The sequence below is a fragment of the Pseudochaenichthys georgianus genome, chromosome 16 (genome assembly GCF_902827115.2).
Source record: "Pseudochaenichthys georgianus chromosome 16, fPseGeo1.2, whole genome shotgun sequence".
Classification (NCBI taxonomy): Eukaryota; Metazoa; Chordata; class Actinopteri; order Perciformes; family Channichthyidae; genus Pseudochaenichthys; species Pseudochaenichthys georgianus.
Genome location: NC_047518.2, coordinates 862,905 through 882,436, shown reverse-complemented (window position 1 = coordinate 882,436; position 19,532 = coordinate 862,905). Strand labels below are relative to the sequence as shown.

The 19,532-nt window shown below is 43.3% G+C and overlaps 1 protein-coding gene across 1 annotated transcript; it reads left to right on the top strand.

The window, feature by feature from the left end:
• The first annotated feature begins 941 nt into the window (after positions 1–941).
• LOC117460923 (pituitary tumor-transforming gene 1 protein-interacting protein) lies at positions 942–18,526 on the top strand. The gene is made up of 7 exons (XM_034102550.2): positions 942–1,371; positions 2,675–2,721; positions 4,157–4,265; positions 6,797–6,914; positions 8,642–8,707; positions 12,555–12,601; positions 18,190–18,526. Exons 1-7 carry the CDS (start codon positions 1,251–1,253, stop codon positions 18,237–18,239), a joined length of 558 nt encoding a protein of 185 aa, XP_033958441.1. The 5' UTR covers positions 942–1,250; the 3' UTR covers positions 18,240–18,526.
• Positions 18,527–19,532: the final 1,006 nt, after the last annotated feature.

Sequence of the window (19,532 nt, the reverse complement as noted above, 5' to 3'; positions counted from 1 at the left end):
TAGTACTGTACTGCATCATATTATTTTCGAATCAATTTTTCAAATTACGATTTTTTTTTTTTTTCATCTTTTTTTGTTGTTATAACCATTTTTCCTCCTGGTCTCTTGCGCCCCCCCTGGCATGCCTCTGCGCCCCCCACTTTGAGAAACACTGCACTAGCACATGGCTTGCTGATGTCACTTCCTGTGTGTCATTTGACTTACAGTTTTTTCACTTCCTGTGCCAATCTAAAAAGGTTTCGGTAACAGGGTTGAGCGCATGTTGAGGGACACACCTTCTGTGCAAAATTACTATTATTTAAAATATGTTTATGATTTAACACATTTATTTGACCATTACAAGAGACATATATCAATAGAATAATACCAAAAAAAGTAAATAAAATCCCTATTTTAAATGTTATATTTGACATGCAAGTTGGTCACAAAGAAGCGGGGACAAGAGAAAAAAGCAATTTTAGGGGGTGTTCGAGAGCTATTTGATAATTTAAATAATATTTTGAAACCACTTTTTCTACAACTTTATATACATTTTATCTCAAGACAAGTTTGTTTAACACAACAAGTGCATGTTTTAGCTTTTTGGACATGGATTATTTGATTTTTTAGATGGGGGACATGAATTGTCCTCCAATTCTGGAATGACCCAGGAAATGAATGGGTAACCCTAGATGATTTTCATCCATCAGAGGATACACACACCCCGGCGACAACCATGTTCATTTTTTGATATATTTTCAATGTGCATTCTTTGTATATTCCCTGCAGATATTCATGTAAACAGTATTCTGAGACATTGTTTACAGCTTAAAAGGGTGTTGAACAAAATGTGGTGATGATTCATGTTTTATTGTGTTAATGTAAGAACAGTTCAGACAGACGGGTCACGTTTGAACGGGAACACCACAATAAGGGGGGGGCGAACACGACAGGGGGGTTAAGATCTCAACGTTCAGCTGCGTTTCCAGTCCTGGTAAACCGTTCTCTTTTTACATCAATGTGTGAAACCCATAGGCTGTATGTGAAACCGAACAGATGTAAACTCCACCCGGCCGGGCTGTGAAGACTTTGCAAACGAGCTAACCCCGAACTAAGTAGGAAGTGACAGAAGAAGATTCCAGGCAAAACAGAAACAACCGTGTTTACCGAGCACCGCGGAGAGCGAGAGAGCCCGGCGTCTTCTGTAGAGGAGCACATACTCTGTATTTTTAGGAACAGTTAAATCTCACAGCTGTGCTACGGTTTTAACGATGTATTCTTTTACCACCGAGAGACGAACACTGGCCACTTGGGTGTTTGTTGGTGCTTTCCTGCTGAGTGTTAGCTTTGTTAGCCAGGGGGAATGCCAAATAACTCCACTTCCACCAACCCGTAAGTTACAGTCGTTTTTTAGAATAGAAAATACTTGTTTTACAGTTTACAATGACAACATTCGGGCTACTAATAAGATACGTTTATGATTTTTAGAAATAAGTTAGTACGTTGTACTTAAATAATCAAATAATGCTGACGTTTTTTCGTTTTTTAATACGTCACTTCTGCATGTGGCCCCAGCTGGCTGCTGGTGCTGACAGGAAGACATTCAAGATCCAGAGGCTTTCCTGTCATATTCACTGTAGCTACATTGTGGGGAAGATGTTAAGTCCCAGGCTCCTCCAACAATGCAACATAGATATTTACAAGCCATAAAACAAATAGAAAAAACAATGAAAAAGAGTGCAAGAAAGAACAGAATAGAAAAGAGTGCAAGAGAATGTTGCAAGATTACTGTGCAGAGGTGGGAGAAGTACTCAGATCTTGTACTTGAGTAAAAGTAGAAATACTCAGATCTTGTACCTGAGTAAAAGTAGAAGTACCAGAGTGTAGTAATACTCTGTTACAAGTAAAATTCCTGCATTCAAAATGTTACTCAAGTAAAAGTACAAAAGTAGTAGCATTGAAATATATTAAAAGTAGTCGTTGTGCAGATTGGTCCATCTCAGAATAATATATATGATATGTTTTATAATGATTGATCATGAAAGTGTTCTCAAAGCTGGTGAAGGTGCAGCTAGTCTGAAGTACTTGGTAGACTGCAGGGTAGCTGGTGAAGGTGCAGCTAGTCTGAAGTACTTTGTAGACTGCAGGGTAGCTGGTGGAGGTGCAGCTAGTCTGAAGTACTTTGTAGACTGCAGGGTAGCTGGTGGAGGTGCAGCTAGTCTGAAGTACTTTGTAGGCTGCAGGGTAGCTGGTGGAGGTGCAGCTAGTCTGAAGTACTTTGTAGACTGCAGGGTAGCTGGTGGAGGTGCAGCTAGTCTGAAGTACTTTGTAGACTGCAGGGTAGCTGGTGAAGGTGCAGCTAGTCTGAAGTACTTTGTAGACTGCAGGGTAGCTGGTGGATTTACTCCAGGTGGAACTAAAGTCTGATTCAACACTTGATTATATTTCACATCATTCATCCAGATCTGAGAAGTAACTAAAGGTATTAAATACATGTAGTGGATAATAATCTGAATTGTAGTGGATTAGAAGTACAAAGTAACAAATGGAAATACTCAAGTAAAGTATATCAACATTCTACTTTGTACAGTACTTGAGTAAATGTACTTGGTTACCTCCCAGGTCTGCTAATGTGCCAGTAATGCAGGAGAAGTGAACATATGAAATACTGCTGGTTTGTTTGTCTGCGTTTCAGCGTGCTCTGCCCACAGGATCTGTGACAACTGTGTTCCTCATGCCAAGGTAAGGCCGCCAGCAGTCATGGGGGAGCGGGTTATACAAACAAACCTTTGCCCTCCCGTGTCACACAGTAACAATCATAATGTATGCTCCATTGTTTGACGGCTCATCAAGCGGCCTAATTAAAGGCAGAGTAGGTAAGAATGGAGAAACCAGCTCGAGTGCGCTATCGTTTGAAACCACGCTGCCGAAACAAATCTGCCCCTTCCTTCAGACTTCCTCACAGAGCCCCTCCTCCAACACACACGGACGTGCACATGACCAACGAGGGCACGAGATCAGTTTGTGCCCAGATGGAAGGCTGACAGGCAGGCAGGCCATCCGGCTAAAATGATTGGTTGTACTTTGTACAGTATTACAGCTTCCACAGATGACATTTCTTTATGGATTTGTTGTCAAAGCACTTCAGATATTCATTGCTATCGGATGTTAAGAGCATTCCATGGAACATAACAAGTGTATCTCGAGCCGGTTTCTCTAACGTACCTACCCCACCTTTAAGCTTCCACACCAATAAAGACCCTCCATTGTTCTCGAGTATTCAGTAAAGCAGTGACCCCAAGGGCCAACTACTGTAAGTACTTTGACAAATGGAGCCACCAATCCCTCACCAGACTTCCCCGAGGAGGGTCTCTCAAACCTGTGACGTTTTGAAGTTAAAGTGAATCTGCTTATTTGAGTTACTTTCACATTTAGTCTAGGGAACTCAGGTTTCTGATTGGAGCCTTTATTATTTGAGCAGGGCAGTGTCTAACGCTTCTTTTCAATTTGAATGAATCTCTTGATAATTTTCTCAATAATATTTTGTTTAAGAATGCCGCTAAAAAGTAAAGCCAAGGTTGCCATCTTCAAGTTGGTCTTTTTGTCAGATATTTAGTTTAACCTCCGGTAAAAAACTGAAAAACATCGAATCAATAATAAGTAGCTAGAACCACAGCAGGTTTGATCTTTTACTTGAATAAATGACCTGAACAATTCATCAACCTTCAAAGTGGTTGCAGGTTCATTTTAAGGCTGCATGATTTTGAAAAGCATGTGATTATTTTGTCTGATCTTGCGATATGATTCTTGATATAGTGTATAGGGAAAGATGAAACAATATTATTACAAAATATGCCAAATGACCATAATGTGATTTTCTTTGAGGATCTGTGCCAGTTTGTTTAACGTGTAGAATACGATCTGGAGGCGGATATCCCCGCAGCTCCACAATACTTCATTTCAAATGTTTGAACACATATTTAGCCTGAAAGAAAAGATGGTGCTTCCTGCGATTTGAACATTGCCCTAGTGTCTAAACTGCCACTGATAACGTGTAGATGTATTGTGCTACCCGAGTTAATTCACTGTCCATTGGATCTAGATTTCAACTTCACATTGAGTCGGTCCAGACCTTTATTCCGTCCTGCAGGTGGTTGATCTGTGTTTCTGTTTTCAGTGCCTGTGGTGCTTCACCACCAACAACTGCACAGAGTACCCAGTGAGCTGGCTGCTGCCCCCCGCCTCAGTGTGCCAGCTGTCCCAGGCCCGCTGGGGGGTGTGTTGGTGTGAGTCCACCAGTCTTATTACTAAGGGAATAGATGTCTGCTTTCTCTTTGTGCCTCCGGTGTTGGAGAGGACTGTTTATCTCTGTAAAGTTAACATGGAACAGGTTTCTTGGGTTTTGCCGGAAAAGGAAACTGTTGGACAAAATATTTAAGCAGAGGTGGGAGAAGTATTCTTATCTTGTACTTGAGTAAAAGTAGAAGTACCAGAGTGTAGGAATACTCTGTTAAAAGTTCTGCATTACAAATGATACTCAAGTAAAAGTAGAAAAGTATTATCATCAAACAAAAGGTGCAGCTAGTCTGAAGTACTTTGTAGACTGCAGGGTAGCTGGTGAAGGTGCAGCTAGTCTGAAGTACTTTGTAGACTGCAGGGGAGCTGGTGAAGGTGCAGCTAGTCTGAAGTACTTTGTAGACTGCAGGGTAGCTGGTGGAGGTGCAGCTAGTCTGAAGTACTTTGTAGACTGCAGGGGAGCTGGTGAAGGTGCAGCTAGTCTGAAGTACTTTGTAGACTGCAGGGTAGCTGGTGGAGGTGCAGCTAGTCTGAAGTACTTTGTAGACTGCAGGGTAGCTGGTGGAGGTGCAGCTAGTCTGAAGTACTTTGTAGACTGCAGGGTAGCTGGTGGATTTACTCCAGGTGGAACTAAAGTCTGATTCAACACTATTTCACATCATTCATCCAGATCTGAGAAGTAACTGAAGGTATTAAATACATGTAGTGGAGTCAAAGTACACCATGTACCTCTGAAATGTAGTGGGGTAGAAGTACAGAGTAGCATACAATGGAAACACTCAAGTAAAGTACAAGTACCTCAACATTGTACTTAAGAACAGTACTTGAGTACATGTACTTTACACCACTGTATTTCACTGATGTTTCAGTGACATGTTAACATGGCCTGTTACAGTATGAGGACGTTGATGTAATGGTGTATCGCTCGGTACACAGTATAAAAGAGAGAACGGAAGTATTGTCACATTCCTTCATGTTGATGTCCTGAAAGGATCTCGCGCTATGAAATACCGATTAGGCAAATAGCTGCAGGATGGTTATCAAATGCAAGCGTTCAGACCGAGGGAAGCACTCTTTAGAGAAACCCGTTGTGTGAGGATGTTACTTCTTACTTCATGTTGCACCAGTCATCGTTTGTTAAAGCTTTATAGAAGTGTACCGTTGCCTCTGTACACAACACACATGCTGACGAGGTACAGACATGCACACGCACAAAACGAGTGTTGAGGTAGTTCCCCTGATTCCTGATGAGCCAGGCAGTTTGGGCAGTATTCAGACGAGGGGGTTTATGGTCGTAATTCAGGTCATTTTGAAACATCTAAATATGCATATCCCCAAACTCTGTTTTTAATTAAAGTGTCAAAATGTAGTTAACAAAGACACATCATTAGCGACCGACTGCCCCAACTCCAAACAGTAAACAATGACACAAACAATGTGCACATTAAAAATAACTTTCAATAAAAGCATGTGGCTGATGAGAGGCACAGCGTTCCCATGAGACATCATGGGTGCATGTTTGTATGAGAATATGCTCAGTTTAACTGCCATGGTTTTATTCTAAGTATAACATGTCTGACAGTTACAGTCTAGAAAGAGTATTATTTCAAATTTACCGATTTTCAACACCAACAAGTGGACTTTGAACGTTGTTTAGAACATGACTTCATCATTACTCGATCGCTGGCTGGACCTACTATCACGGTGCAAAGCTGTATTTCTGAAGGCACCTCTTCCAAAGGTCTGAGACTAGCATCTGCTGCTTGTCATAAGGATGGCACATATCCCCAGTACAGATCAGGGATTGCTTAATAAAACATTTCCAATTAGTTTAAATAATTCATAACAGTTATGTTAAAAGTATGCTCAAAGGTTTAGGGCATTTGTCCATGAAAATGTTTGTTCACACCACGAGTGGAAAGCAGATGTGTGACGATACTAATTCAATGTCATGCCTTGAAAGCTAACTGTGGAAAGTTGATGAAGGCTGAGGTGGGAAAGCCAAACGGAAGGTTGACAGACTGAGTACCCATCCACCAGCTGCCTAGCGAGCGCACCATGCAGAAATACATATTCATGGTACATAGTTGGCCAATTTACAACCTCTCGTTTGTTTTAATGTTCAGCTTCCTGTTGCCAAGTCAGCAAAAACAAACTTCAGGTTGTTTGGAAGAAAAATATTTCTGCAGATTTGACCAGAAAAGCTTACCTACATAATCTTCACTTGTTTAATCACTGGCGTGATATGTAACCAACTAAAACTGATAAACAGCTGTGCTGCTGTGTCAGGCCACGACACAAAGTCCCATCTGATTCCAATGTCTTTGATGTCTTGGTTATGTTTTCACTGGAAATGAAAGTGAAGTGATCGCCACAACGGAGTGTAGTGTTGGCCAGCAGTCAGCAGGTGGCACCATTGCCACATACTCAGAGTTTATAATGTCACCCAAAGGAGAATATATTGCCCTAATCCTTTTTGTGTAGAGAGTAATACATATCACTGTCTTTGTGTGTGATCCAGTGAACTTTGAAGCCCTGATCATTACCCTGGCTGTCATTGGTGGAGTCGTCCTCCTCAGCATTGGGGTATGCTGCTGCTGCTGCTGCTGCTGCCGCTGCCGCAAGAAGAGACGCTCAAGGTAAAGTCCATGGCAAGTCAGGGGCATTGATGCACCTGGAACACACACAGCTCCAGGCTCAGAGGTCATACTGCAGTCCAACGCTACGCTACAACCCCATGACACAGTGCCAGCCAGGAGGAACTCAACACGATGTGCTTCGTAAAGATAGGGTTATCTGCAGTGCTGGGCGATATGAAGAATGTCATACATCGCAATATATTTTGACCAAATAACTCGATATCAATATTGTGACGATACTGTAGGGTTAAATATTTAAACAATGAGAAATTCGATACACATTCATTGGTAATGTGGACGTAATTACTAAGTGGGTAAAGGCACAATAGAGTGGTGCAGTGAAGATGTTTTTGTGGGCCGACCCTGAAGTCACCATAGCAACGCCCCCCTCAGTCAACGGGACTTTCCACTGGATTCTGGAATATAGAAGGAAATAAGATCTGTGGCACACGATGATACTTACACATATTTGTTCAGTACGATAATGTCCACATATTTACACTACTTTAATGACGGTTAAAGGGTGAATGCAAACACGCGATGTAAACAGCTAACGTTAGACTATAAACTAATAAAGCGTGTCTTAACCACAGACCGTATTTCAGGCTTCTAACCAAAAATAATACAGGTTAAGGGCTAAAATGCTAAATTAGAACGTGAGATCACTTTACTGTAACCCGGCCTTTAAACCCAGGAGAGGCACTGAGTTACAATATGGCCATTGTTGTCGGATATAAGCCGATATCTCTGGATATCACAGTTTCAACATAATATACATATATTTCCAAGCCCACATGTATTACAGTGCTATTGTAATGGATTCCCTCAATCCAAATCATTGGGTGACTTGGTCTAAAGCAGTGCTTCTCAAAGTGTGGTCCGTGGACCACTGGTGGTCCGTGAGCGCCCCCTAGTGGTCCGTGAGTATATTGGTAACATTTCACATTTGAAATTAATTAATTAATTAAAGTTTTCCACACTCTCGCGCAAATATTTCCGCAATGGAGTGAGCTTAAGTTCTTTGTACCAGTTTCAGGCGATTTGTAATCTGTTCTAGAGAAACGATGTGTTTTTGGATATTTGTGGAGTTAGGTGGTCCGCGAGTGTTTTTGGTTAAGTGGTATGAAAAAGTTTGAGAAACACTGGTCTAAAGGGATCCTTATACAACCATTCAAATGTTCATGAAGGTGTCAGTAATGTCTGAATCCCCCGTGTGTCCCGCAGGGAGAGGACCGCTCTGTGGTGAACAGCTGTTGAGTGTAGTGACGTTTTGGAGTAGACACTACATTCTCTCTCCTGTGTTGCGCTTCCAGCTTCATCATTTCAGCTTCCTTTACAAGACAACTGAGTGTGCTGCTGTCATAGTGCTGCAGGGGCAGGAAGCGTCGCGTCTGTCAGTCACCCTGACAGTCCTGAGGTGCAGGAGTCACTCTCATGTCTCTCATGTGACACAAGAAGAGCCTGTAGTCATGTAAATGTGTTCTTCCTCAGCATCCATTACAAGTCCTTCCATTCTCACACGTGACGCACTTTGTTTCTCAGAGAGTCGTGAATCAAATATAAACCGTGCTCCGGAGAGTTTGGATCACTCAGTCTTCTAAGTTGAGCTTTGTGAAAATAAAGATCCTTCCAGCAAATGGTTTGTAGACGTATGTCAGATGTGGATGAGTGTGTTATCGTGCGGTGGTTCTGCGGCCCTGACTCTGCTCTCGCTCTTCTGTCTGCAGGCCTGACCGAGAGGATGAGAGAGTTATCGCGAGGAGGGAGGAGGTCAAACAGCACGCTGAGGAACGGTAAGCACTTCCCTGCAGCCTTAAGTGTGTTTAACTAACGGCTTCACATGGCACTCTGTGTGTCTGTGTTTACTCAACACTTAATCAAGTGTTGAGTAAAGGAGAGGTTGTTGTGCTAATAGCATGTCTCTCCCCTCGGGCTCGGGGTACATGTTCATCTTTCAGAACTATATATCTCTGTTATGATATAGTAAATATTAGCAACTATGTCAAAAGTACTAATACTTGTATTAAATACATTATACAAAAATGTTCATCTCTGAAAAACAAAAGCTCAAAACCTGCATTAATTAGTGATTGGTTCAGATTTTGGAAACCCCATTACCATGGCGACGATATGGTTACACGCACTTTAGAACGCAGCCCTGCCTGAGAACTAAGGCGTCTTCCAGAACGAATCCCCTGATCAGCTTCAAAATGATCTTTATATATCTGATTAACAATATCTGGAGGTTTGAAAAAGAATAGGCTCTAGAGCCGAGATCGATCCCAAAATACATGGAGGGTAGAAACCTTTGAGAAATAATTGTTTTGTTCATTTTCAAATAAAAAGTCAAATGATAGGATCCTTGTAAACTAGCAAATCAGGCTAGAACACATTCATTCATAAAGTGCACATATAACACAATTACAATATTACAATCAAACTAAGTTTATTGTCATATCATATAATAGTATAGTCTGAAAAACAAGATGCAGCCCTTTTATTTTCTCCACATCTCGGGTGTTTTGCCGACAGCAGTGTGTGTGTGTGTGTGTGTGTGTGTGTGTGTGTGTGTGTGTGTGTGTGTGTGTGTGTGTGTGTGTGTGTGTGCGTGTCTGTGTGTGTGTGTGTGTGTGCGTGTGTGTGTGTGTGTGTGTGTGTGTGTGTGTGGTGTGTGTGTGTGTGTGTGTGTGTGTGTGTGTGTGTGTGTGTGTGTGTGTGTGTGTGTGTGTGTGTGTGTGTGTGTGTGTGTGTGTGTGTGTGTGTGTGTGTGTGTGTGTGTGTGTGTGTGTGTGTGGGCTGAGCAGCTGCTCTTTGGTAATGTGGTCATAAATGGAGCGAGCTACATCCTGTGCACTGCCCCCCCCACGGTCATAGAGACGGTGTGTCGCTCACTGAGTCAGTCAGACCTGGAACTCTTCCTGATCCTCCTGAATGTTTCAGCCTCATCTTTCTGAGTAGCTCCTGGGCTCCCAGCGCATCCATCCTCCGAGGATGTGTCGGTATGCAGAGCAGTCGTGCAGAAAGAAAGTCGGTAACCGTGGAGCATCATCCTCACTCGCAGCGCTGGGAGCATTGTGTGTGTGTGTGTGTGTGTGTGTGTGTGTGTGTGTGTGTGTGTGTGTGTGTGTGTGTGTGTGTGTGTGTGTGTGTGTGTGTGTGTGTGTGTGTGTGTGTGTGTGTGTGTGGGTGTGTGTGTGTGTGTGTGTGTGTGTGTGTGTGTGTGTGTGTGTGTGTGTGTGTGTGTGTGTGTGTGTGTGTGTGTGTGTGTGTGTGTGTGTGTGTGTGTGTGTGTGTGTGTGTGTGTGTGTGTGTGTGTGTGTGTGTGTGTGTGTGATCTCGTTGAGCTTTTCTCTCACGTGCCACAGAATACAGGGTTCCCTGCAGTGAGCATGATCAAATCTTGGAAGTCAGAGTTAGTGCAGTGACCTACATAGAGGCGGTTCATGTTGTGAACGGGACATTCAGAATAGATGGGACACTTCGTGGGAAGCACTAGTGACTGCACACTTCGCTGCCTGGCCTCCAGAGAGCCATCTCACAGCACTGGTCCAGGAACCGCTAAGGGATAGTTTCCTTTTTTGAAGATTAGTTTTTGGGCCATCAATGCCTTAAGAGGGGCCGACAGAGGGGCCGACACCTGTGCTAATGGTTCCTGAGTCATACCCCTGCGCCACAGCAGGGACTGTGGCGCAGTACACGGGCCACCAAGTGACTTGTATGGTGGCTGAGATTGTGTTTTAGGTTGTATGGGATTCTTCAATAGTCAGTGTATTCGCTCCACGGGTTCGGAGAAACCGACAGAAGCAACAGGAAACAGTGTGTCGGTATTGGTGGATGCTATATGTCAAATAGTGTTGATGTTGTATACATCTCCACGCCCTCGCCAAAGTCACCAACTCCAACGACGACACTGATTTTAACACAGAACACGGGGCTCGATGTTCTTACACCATAACACGCTCACTGCAATTTGACTGGGATTCTCAATGAAAATAAGCCATTGTTATTGTTACCTACTTCACTCGTCTTTTCCTTACTATGACTCGTCCAAATGCTGCAGTGAAAAAGATCTCTTCTAGCTTATATGTCCGCATGAAACCGAGACGGGTTTTAGTTTATTTTGCTAAATGTGAGATCCAAATCCATCCGACCTCGAGGAAGCGACTAGCTTCATACAAGCCAGTAAATGTTCTCCCTCACATCCCTCCACTCCATCACAGATGACACGGATCTGTTCCATCTTCGTCAACGAGTAACGATACTGGGAAGCTAGTGATAACTGGAGTTGTATCAAATGTAATAGAAAGGACACTATCTAGAACACTAACCATTTCATTCTCAGTTTGTGCCATGGAAATACAAATGGCATGTTTATTGGACATAGATCTTCACAAATAGCCTCCAACTCTGCTAAATGGACACAGAGCAGGAGTTGGACTGCAGCGTCAGAACGTGTTAATACACCTGCAGCAGAACCACCTGAACCTCGCTGAGCGTCCTTAGAGCAGGGCTGGAAAGATTGCATTCCACGCTTGCCTTGTCAACTTCCCACTTGTTGAATGCCAGTGACGCCATATGTATGTAGAGTGTGGTTACAGACAAGCCGGCAGCAGGGCGGGGGGCAGATGGCAGGCGGGCTCACAGATCACTACCCTCAGTGATTTGCACACGCTCCTCTTTGTGCACAGATGAAGTGAAGTGACGCCCTGGAGGTCCGCACCACAAGACCTCTCCCGGGCTTGGGTTGCTCCTCAGAAAGGCTGAGAGAGGGCTGGCAGCAGGCGGGGTGCTCTCCGCGGCGCGCTGCCAGATCACTCAAAATATCCCTCCACAACAAAACAGTGTTTAAATGCCGTTCTGCAAAAGAAATGCAGACATGATTATCTATACTCGATTGGGTGGCATTATACTGCGGTGCCTCGTATCAACGTTCAGTATGAAGGATGCCGTAAACACATGCACTGTGCAGAGCTGCGGGAACAATATGAAACAGTAGCGTAACATTAGACCATGTTCTAATGAATGTGTATGTTGTTATGTCTATCCCTTTACTTCCTCAGGAATCGATACGATTTTATCAAAATCCATCCATTATTGATTCCTGTTTCAAATCCAATTCTTTAGCGGTTTGTTTATCATATCCTCTTAAATAGTTGGGTGGAATAATAATAATAATAAAAGCTGCAGCCTCAGTGTGACGGTCATCTTCTCAAACGGGAGACTTCTTACACAGTGATGAAGAAAAGCATGTGACTGCAGAGGGTAGGGTTTGAACCACCGACCATCCGATTGGTGGAACACTGCTCCACCTTCCACCTCTCTTGCACCACAGATGTATGGTAGTAGAGACTGGTTGTGATTGGAGCAGTCACTCAAAGCTCAATGCTAAGTTCTCCAGCGGAATGACCTGTCAAGGAAGTGATCCGAAAGTACTTGTTTAGTGGTGTAACTTCTCACGATGGACACATTCTTCTGTCCTACACATGCTGTTTGGGGCTATAGAAGTTTGATGACATTATGTTATCTTGATCAATGTTCAGTTTGAACACAACATGGGAAAAGAATACACCATAAACCAAAGAACGGTGTGAAGGGAAAAGATATTTGAAATGTAATGACTGTGATGTTTCCTTTGTACAGGACTGTTGAGAGAAAGGAGAGGCACGACCAGATCCGCAAGAAGTATGGTACGTATGGGTATATATTGTTTTACCACATGTGCTCCTTTAAGCACTCCACACTGTGCGTATACCCTGCTGGGCCAGAGTTGACCCGTAGCTCTAACAGAGCCTCTCTGTTCTGTCTCACATGTGTCTTTTATATTGTGCAGGACATTGTCATTGACTTTAATGTCCATACTCTGTGCCGGCGATGCATTATCCAGCAGTACATAGCTTCTGTCCTCAGGTCACGCTGAGGTTACCCTCACTCCGGTCTGCTTAACTCAAGGTAAGCACATGTATCATACCGAGGTGTCGAGTAGAGGCCATGCATGGCTGTGAGCAGGACGCTACATATCCCTGAAGAGCCAGACAAAGGGGACCGTAGCCTGTAGCTTACACTGTACTGTCTGTGTCGGTAACATGCTAACCTGGCGCTACGCCCAAATGGAGTTAAAGAAGAGTCCTTTATAGTCAACTACTGCCTGGCTCAAAGTCCTACAGGGAACAAAACAAGTGTATTCAATCAGTTTCATCCCTGTCGCAACTTTAGTTCTATAACACACACCACGCTGATCTACAAACCTCCACACCCGATGAACTAGCCCTACAGGTTTGACTGTTCAAGGTTATGTGTGTGAGCGGTCCTTGTCTCAATGTCTCATGTCCTCACAAGGCCCTGCTGCTCTCAACACAACCTCTTTGTTGTTTCTTTTTGCCGACAACGATTTTCTAGATGAGCGGCGCAGAGCTCACGTTCCTATAGCCCGTCCAGTATAGGGCTGCACGATATAGGGCTGCACGATATAGGGCTGCACGACTTGGGGAAATAATCTAATTGCAATTTTTCTGACAGATATTGTGATTCGATTTGCGATATTTGTTTATCGGAAGTTTATTGTAAAATGCAACCATAACTCCGGCTAGGAAGGTCGTATCAACGTACTCCCGTCTCTAGCACCCCCGCAGCCCGAGCTACGAGTGAAAGAACTAAACTTACATAAGTGTCACATAACTCTTATGACACCTCCGTTGGGTTGCTTTAAAGGTGGGGTAGGTAAGTTTGAGAAACCGGCTCGAGATACACTTGTTATATTGCATGGAATGCTCTTAACATCCCGATAGCAATGAATATCTGAAGAGCTTTGACAAAAAAGCCATTAAAAAATATCATCTGCGGAAGCCAATCATCTGAGCCGGCTAAAGTAACTGGATGGCCTACCTGCCTGTCAGCCTTCCATCTGTGCACAAACTTATCTGGTGCCCTCATTGGTCATGTGCGCGTTCGTGTGTGTTGGAGGAGGGGCTCTGTGAGGGAGTCTGAAGGAAGGGGCAGATTTTTTCCAGTTGGCTATTTTCAAATTCTAGCGCCCTCCAGCTGGTTTCTCCAAAATGACCTACCCCACCTTTAAAGTCAAGCTTCAGTTTCAGATTCACCCTGTAATAGAAACACGTGATGGAGCATTACTAACCTGACTCAGATGCTTTGTTTCACCAACGCATCGAGGAGAGCTCCATTGGAAGCCATTTGGAAAGGGCAGGCACTTTCAAAAGCACTTGGCAGGCCACTTCTGATTGGTTAACAATGGCTGGTACATGTGGAGCACAGCACTTCTGATTGGTGTGGATGACTGACACACAAGAATAACAAATAAAAAAAAGGTTTAAAAGCAAATCGCAGTTGCCAGCGATTCTCTCACTAGTTTAGCATACGGTTAGGGTGACCAGATGTCCCGCTTTGCGCGGGACTGCACAGCATTTTCACGACTTTTGGTGCGTCCCGCAAATTGAGACGATGTCCCGCATATTTCCTTTTGATTGGCTAAAACGCTTTTCTTTAAAATCAGATTCATCCAATGGCTGTTGAGAAAGCAGGGAAGGCTATCATCAGGGGGCTGTGTTTGCTGTCAATCAAACTGTAACAAACGGCGGGTGCTGGTCAAGTGTTAACCAATGAGAGTAACTCACTCACACACCCCCCACCCCGCCCTCACCCCCCACCCCGCCAAACAACAACAACAACGAACCCAGGCGACGCAGCAGGTTATGGAAAATGGAGGAAACTGAAACTACAGCTAAGAAGAAAAGCAGATGCACAGACAACAAAGACTGGGAAGACACTTACCCGTGGGTGCAGCCAGTGCAGGGCGACTCTCAGAGAGTTTTGCAATCTTTGCAAGAGTCATTTTTTTATTTCACATGGCGGTGAATACGACGTCAAAAGACAGAGAATGCGATTCTCACAAGAAACGTGTCGCTCAAAAAGAGACATCCCACTCTATGGAGACATTCCTACTCAAACCAAAACATGATGGCCACTCAGACAAACAGCAGCAGAAATAACCAGTGTTTACCACGCAGTGCAACACTCCCATTCATACCGGTCACATGACTGGGAACAAGCTAGCGCCGACCATTTTTCCAGACTCTGAGATAGTAAAGAAAATGTCATGTGGTCGTACAAAAGCAGCGTCCATAATAACAGATGTGCTTGCCCCTGCCTCTGTGGAGAGTTGTTTGACAGAGTCAAAGACACCAGTGGTTCTAGGTGACAAAATAGCACAGCAACAAAAGGTGGGCCCCCACTGTTGCTGTGCTATTTTGTTGCTGTGATGGACAAAACTGAAAGCTATTTTATTTGATGTATTATTATGTTTCTGTTCCCTCCTGGCCAGTGTTGGTTTTATTTTATCTATTAATTTATGCTGTGCCTACTTGTACAGGTAATACACTAGTTGAATTAAGAAGATGCATTTCTAAACACTTGAAGTGAATAATGCCTGCTGCCTTAGTTTACTTTTCTTTATTAAAAAACTGCATTTTGACTTCACTTTCTGCTCAGTTGTTATATATTTGTTACGGTTTTTTTTCCGGGGGTTGGGGGGTGCTGTTGAGAGGGTGTCCCACATTGTCCCACACAACCATACTCCTTGTCCCACATTTGGTTTGTTGGGATCTGGTCACCCTACATACGGTTGTTGGCCCGGAAGGAACCTGGATTTTGGAGAGGGGAAAATAAAGAGACTAGATCTATGGGAACACCTATATGAAACAGAACTGTATACATTTCAATAATCATAAAATCATGGCCATAACCAATAACATCCAATATTCAATATGAAAAAACACTGGCACCCTCAAATGGAAATATGTGTTTACATAACTGGTGACCAAACCGTTTGAGAACCACTGAGAACTTAGACTAAGTTAACTATCTAAACACTCAGAGTCCTTTAGCTCACCTGAGCCGAGGTTATCCCGAGCTTGAATGACACACAGAGACCAATCAACGGCTTTGATTTATGATCTGTATGACAGTGGCCATGTCGGCAGGCCACATCATGTAGACAGTAAGGCTGAACGATTAATCGATATTAAATCGAAATCGCGATTCAAGATGATGCGATTATCAAATCGCAAAGCCTGCGATTTTTTTAAACTTTTTTTTTTTTTACATTTTTTTTTTTTTCTTCTTGTGTGTCAGTCATCCACACCAATCAGAAGTGCTGTGCTCCACATGTACCAGCCATTGTTAATCAATCAGAAGTGGCCCATGATAGAAGGTGATAGACAGATTGATCCAATCACCTGCCAAGTGCTTTTGAAAGTGCCTGCCCTTTCCAAATGGCTTCCAATGGAGCTTTCCTCAATGCTTTGGTGAAACAAACCATCTGAGTCAGGTCAGTGATGCTCCATCACATGTTCTACATCTAAAAGGGTGTAGCTTGATTTTAAAGCAACCCAACGGAAGTTTCATGTAAGTTTAGTTCTTTCACTCGTAGCTCGGGCTGCGGGGTGCTAGAGACAGGAGTATGTTGATACGACCTTCCTAGCCGGAGTTATGGCCGCATTTTACAATAAACTTCCATTGGGTCGCTTAAAAATAAATATCGCAAATCGCAATCGCAATATTTGTCAGAAAAATCGCAATCGCAATATTTTTAAAAAAAACGCAATTAAATTTTTTCCCAAAATCGTGCAGCCCTAGTAGACAGCCAGTCCCCCTGTGTGAGGCAGGCCACTTAACAGGCCAGGCCATCGGGAAACCCCCCGGTCCTCCCGATGGCCAGTCCGGGACTGGGTACAGGAGGCGTATAGCGAGGGATCATTGTCCACAAGTTAATCGATCGCAGATGGCGTCGTGGTCACGGACGAATAAAAAAAAACAACCTCAATGGGTCGTGAAATATACCGGGGCGGGCGGCCCAATAGTCTATGTGTGGGAAACCCTGCTCCTGCTTAGCTGTTGTTCTGTTGGCACTCTTGGGTTACATTTAGCGCTTTAATCATCATGACCTCCTACAATAGGCACTGTGAAAGTAAACACACACACACACACACACACACACACACACACACACACACACACACACACACACACACACACACACACACACACACACACACACACACACACACACACTGATCTGTGATTTGACATGTGTTGTGTTTCTGTTTCAGACCGCTTTGAATCTGTTGTTCACCTCTAAGAAAATACGTCCCCAACACTTAGATATTTCTATTGTCCTTTCAAAGAAGCAGATAACAATGCACATTTATATTTTAGTATAAAAGGCACATGAATAATAAATATACTTCTGCTGCATCACCACTTCTTATGTGTGTGTATTTTCCACTGAAGGATGTTGGCTGGAAAAAATCTGAATGAATTATTGAAGAAAGTGCCACACACACTGTCCCAGAGGATGTTAGAGGGACCCGCACTGACCCACACACACTGTCCCAGAGGACGTTAAAGGGACCCGCACTGACCCACACACACTGTCCCAGAGGACGTTAGAGGGACCCGCACTGACCCACACACACTGTCCCAGAGGATGTTAAAGGGACCCACACTGACCCACACACATCCAGGGACACAGACATGGGGGGCTGGGGAAGCATCCTGGCATCCTGGGTTTATGTGGTTACAACTCAAAATCAAGATATCAGTGTCTCCGCTGATTTCATTTTGTCTTTTTGTTGCTTTGGTTATTTTTTGTTTGCATTATTTCATTGTTTTATTTAATACGTTTTGACAGTACTTGTGATTAGTAGTGTGAGTGTTCTTTAATACCAACAAAATATCTAGTTTTTTTTAAATTTGAAATCCTCTTTGCAATATTGTTCCTAGTTGTGAGTCTTAATTCTCTCTCTAATATCTATTTCATATTGCCGTGTAAATTCTCCTTCAAAGCACTTTGTTCATTGATCTTCCCAAGTGGAGCTACACTTACCAAAATGAAATGTGCTCTCTTCATCCTGACATTAGTGATGACCTTCACCAACAGGTCTGCCCTGGTAATCATACGTCCATGGTTGCAGCTAACAGCTAACGCTAACTAGCTGCCCAAGATGGATATGTTGTGCAGCAAAAAACAAAAGTGGCGTTCAAAGAATGTTTAAATGAAATAATATGCGTTCACTTTGACAGCTGCAATGTTTGGTTTTCAATCTGCAAGTGGAAGACGGGATGGCTGTAGGAAGGATTCATTGAGTCATGTACCGTATACGTTTAAACTCATTAGAATAGCTTTGAGCATCACTCGGAGAGGAGCAGAGCCCCCTGACCCAGACTGAACTCCTGTTTTCTTTCTGTCTCCCCTCCTCTGCAGGTCTGATGAGCGACTCGGACCACCCGTACAGCAAGTTTGAGAACGAGTAACGCCGCTGCCCTGGAGACGCTCCACAGGAAGCCTGTGGAGCGGAGCCTTCTCTTTCTATAGACAAATCACTTTGAAACTTTTCATATTTTAGAGGGATGTTGAAGCTGGGTTCATTACTTCTGCCAAGGTTCTGTAGACCTTCGTTCTATAAGCCGTCTCTTTTTAAATATTGTAGTTTCTTATCAGCTTTGCACTTTGTACATACCGTATTGATTGATGAAATACATCATGATTGGACCGCAGATATGTTCTGACACATGAATAAAATTCTCCTCTTTAAACATTAGTTTTTGTTTTTATTCTGTGTCTAAAATGAGTTGTATCGAACATGTGCAATGAAGACCACGTCTGTAGAGCCTTATGATCATTGATTCTAATGCTTCTTTACTGCACATGACTGTCAGCTGTGGTTCTAGAGTCTGCCATGTGAGATGGATCCGCTGACCTTCTGTTTCATCTCAGCTTTACTTCCCACACACCCCACGGAACCTCACTTGTACACACATTAAAACATTGCCTTAACATAGCATAGCGTGTGTGCACTTAGATCGTTTCATCTGTATTAATCATGTTTTCATTTATTTTACCAGGATATGTCTCATTGAGATTAAACATCTCTTTTCCAAGAGAGTAGATAAGATTTTTATTGTTATATCCAAAGTAATAATGTAATTTAAGGTGTCAATAAATGAAATGGGGTAAAAACCTTGTGGATTAAAGGTGGGGTAGGTAAGTTTGAGAAACCGGCTCGAGATCGCTAGAATTTGAAAATACACAACCGGAGAAAATCTGCCACTTCCTCACAGAGCTCCTCCTCCAACACACACGAACGCGCACATGACCAATGAGGGCACGAGATAAGTTTGTGCCCCGATGGCAGGCTGACAGGCAGGTTGTACTTTTTACAGTACTACGGCTTCTACAGAGAATTTTTTTTATGGATTTGTTGTCAAAGCACTTCAGATATTCATTGCTATCGGGATGTTAAGAGCATTCCATGGAATATAACAAAAAGTGTCTCTCGAGCCAGTTTCTGAAACTTACCTACCCCACCTTTAAAGGAATAAAGTAGCATAGCATTACTCAAGCATTCAAGTACACGTGTAATGAGTAGCTTCCAAAACGTGCTGTGATGCTGTGAATACAATAATACATGTTTCCACTTTTCTTCTGACCTAAATCCTGATATGTTTGAAGTGCTCATCTTTTCCTTGGATTGGACTTGCACAATGGTCAAGGGAAGGAAAATGAACATAAATGTTATAACACCAGATCCGGAAATATATATTTAA